At 37.6% G+C, this 3070-nt stretch overlaps 1 protein-coding gene across 1 annotated transcript; it reads right to left on the bottom strand.

Annotated features, from left to right (window-relative positions):
* Positions 1-1443: 1443 nt before the first annotated feature.
* LOC115885014 lies at positions 1444-2496 on the bottom strand. Its single transcript, XM_030903754.1, has 3 exons — positions 2195-2496; positions 1948-2137; positions 1444-1800 (listed from the first exon to the last, which is right to left on the bottom strand). Exons 1-3 carry the CDS (start codon positions 2494-2496, stop codon positions 1444-1446), a joined length of 849 nt encoding a protein of 282 aa, XP_030759614.1.
* Positions 2497-3070: the final 574 nt, after the last annotated feature.

Below are 3070 nucleotides of genomic sequence, written 5' to 3'. Positions count from 1 at the left end.
ATATCGGAATATTTCTCAAAAAGCGAAAATGACGGATTTGATATCTCCGCATGTAAATGCACGGTCTTTTTAAAATCGGGAAGCTCGTTTTGCAAGTCAGGCAAAAGTGGCCAAGTAGATTCATCACGTTTTAAGAAAGTGGGACCGTTCTAATAGAGATCAAGTACCGCTAAATCTTTGGGCATAACTCCGCGAGATACTGTATCAGCAGGATTTTCAGAAGTTGGTACGTGTCGCCAATTCCGCGCCTCTGTGAGTTCTCGAATTCTTGCAACGCGATTGGCTACAAATGTTTGCAAAAGATGGGGTTCGGTTTTGAGCCAACCTAAAACTACTGTGGAGTCTGGCCAATAAACTACATGCTCTATGCAAGAATTCAATGAAGTTTTAACTTTCTCAACAAGTTGCACCAACAAAAGTTCAGCAATCAGTTCCAAATGAGGCACTGTTTGTATTTTAAGGGGGGCAACCTTTGACTTCGCGCAAACCTACTCGATTTCGATGACTTCATCGCTATTTTTACCTCTTGCATAAACACATGCCCCCATGGCACACATTGATGCATCTGCGAAACCGTGAATCTCGATAGCATTTGAATCTGAACACGTGACCTGTCGCTTGATTATTAAACTATTTAATGATCTCAACTCATTATGAAATTGTAGCCATTTGCTGTGCAAATAATTTGGAAGACTTTCGTCCCACGACAACTTTTCGGACCACAGTTCCTGCAGGATTAGCTTTGCTATGATAATTGAAGGACTCAAGAGACTCATAGGGTCAAAAATCTGGGAGGTTTCTGACAAAATTGAACGTTTAGTGACATTTTTACTTGTAGAATCATTGATACTGTAAGCTAAGCTGTCGGTTTGAGCATTCCAAATTAAACTTAACGTTTTTGAATTTTTCGCGCGCGCCGAAATCAATAATATCTGATTTTTTGTTGGATTGAATGTGCGCCAAAACTTCCGGAGAATTAGAGATCCATTTTCTTAACTTGAAACAACCCTTTTTCAAATATCGTGTTACCTCATTGGCTATAAAAATAACGTCATCTATGGAATCACCTCCGCTAAGCAAATCATCGACATAAAAATGATTTTTGATAACGTCAGAAATTACTGGAGATTCATCACAACAATCCAAACCAATTTTGTGTAGACATCTTATGGCCAAAAATGCAGCTGCTGACATTCCGTATGTGATAGTTGCTAATTCAAAAATTTCAATTGGACTATCAGGGTTTTCGCGCCATAAAATACGCTGCAGACTTCGCTGATCAGGATTTACTAAGCACACGCGGTACATTTTTCCCACGTCTGCCGCTATAACGAAGTTATATTTTCTGAATCGAATAAGAGCAGAAAATAAATCGGGCTGAAAGTTGCTCCCACTCTCTGTATGTCATTCAAAGAATAGCCAGAACTAGTGATGCATGAAGCGTCAAAGACTACGCGTAGCTTGGTGGTAAGCTATGATACCACCATGATGAGGTAGAAAATATGACTTTCTCGAATCTTCATTACCGACCTTTGACATGTGCCCCAGCGCGAGATATTCGTTTATAAATTTGACATAATCTTTTTTAAACTCCGGGTTACGTTTAAATTTACGCTCTAAAGATAAAAGTCGCTTTTTCGCGTTGTAATACGAATCTCCAAGAACCTCAGGATTCTCCTTCAAAGGAATGGTCACAATAAATTGACCGGAGTCGGTTCGACAAACCGTTTCTACAAAATGTGATTCACAAATGTTTTCTTCTTGGGACAATGGCCTTGAAGTAGAAACTTCCTCGATCTCCTAAAATCGAAAGAGTTGTTTGTCAATATTAAAATTAGTTAAAAAATTACACTGGACAATCTTTGGTAACTTCAAACTAACAGAACCAGAGATGATCCACCCTAACTTAGTTTTCTGCAGAATAGCGCCGCGGTTTGCTTGTTTTACTTGCCCTACACATATGAGATGCCAAAAATGATCAGCGCCAGCGCCTAAAAGAATATCTATTTTCTCTGCCTTACAAAAGTCTGGATCTGCCAGTTGTAAATGGCCAGGAATTTGCAAAGGATTGTAATCATCAGGAAAGTTGGGTAATGTACCAGCAATCTGAGGCACTACTAGACATGAAACTTCGGTACTAAAATTGTTGTGACATGAATGAATAACCAAAGTAGTTTAGTGTTTAACTGCTGACTCGGCTTGATTTAAACCACAAACCTTTATATCAATATGAGATAAATCTAGATTTAATCTTTTTGCGAAACTGGTAGTAATAAAGCTATTTTGACTCCCTGAATCTAGTAAAGCTCGTGCTATATGCATTCTGTTATTATTATCAAATATACGAACGGTAACTCTTGATAACAAAACCTGATTATTAAAAATTGAATTTTGTGCGGAACAAACTATACTTTCCGAATTTGATTTCTCTTTTTCTTGACTGTCTTTGGTAGTGTCAGAAAAATGCAAAAGGCTGTTGTGACGACCTTTACACATTTTACAGGAGCTAGAACGACATTGTTTTACTAAATGTCCCGGTCACAAACAATTAATGCACAGCCTTTTCCTTTTTACGCGATTAAGACGATCGTTGACGCTTAATTTTAGAAAATCCGCACAGTCCTGAATGTGATATTCTAAATTTCAAACAGGACAAGATACATCCATATTCAAATAAGATCTTGTTCTATTTGATTCTACCTTATTTTTAGAAAATTTCCTAGTGTCTTTATTCAACGATTCTAGAAAATCGGCGCGATCCCTTAGAAAATCTTGCATGTTCTCGAGAGTGGGTTTGTCATAGGATGACTTTTTTTGTTCCCATTCCCGAAGAGAAACGGGATCCAATTTTGTAGATATTAAGTGAATAATCAAGGTGTCCCAATTTTCCGTGGGTTCTTTTAGGATTTTAAGAGCTCTAAAATGTTTTTTTACATTGTCTATAATTTTTCTAAGTGCAAATGACGACTCTTCGTTTATCTTGTCTAAGTTGAATAATGCTTTAACATGGTTTTGGGTCAAAATGCGATTATTGTTATACCTTTTGCAAATTAAATACCAGGCTGCCGTA

This window comes from Sitophilus oryzae, unplaced genomic scaffold, assembly GCF_002938485.1.
Source record: "Sitophilus oryzae breed Bouriz unplaced genomic scaffold, Soryzae_2.0 scaffold_359_pilon_pilon, whole genome shotgun sequence".
NCBI classification, from domain to species: Eukaryota; Metazoa; Arthropoda; class Insecta; order Coleoptera; family Curculionidae; genus Sitophilus; species Sitophilus oryzae.
Note: the sequence above shows the minus strand (reverse complement) of the source record. Positions and strands in the feature narration are given on the sequence as shown.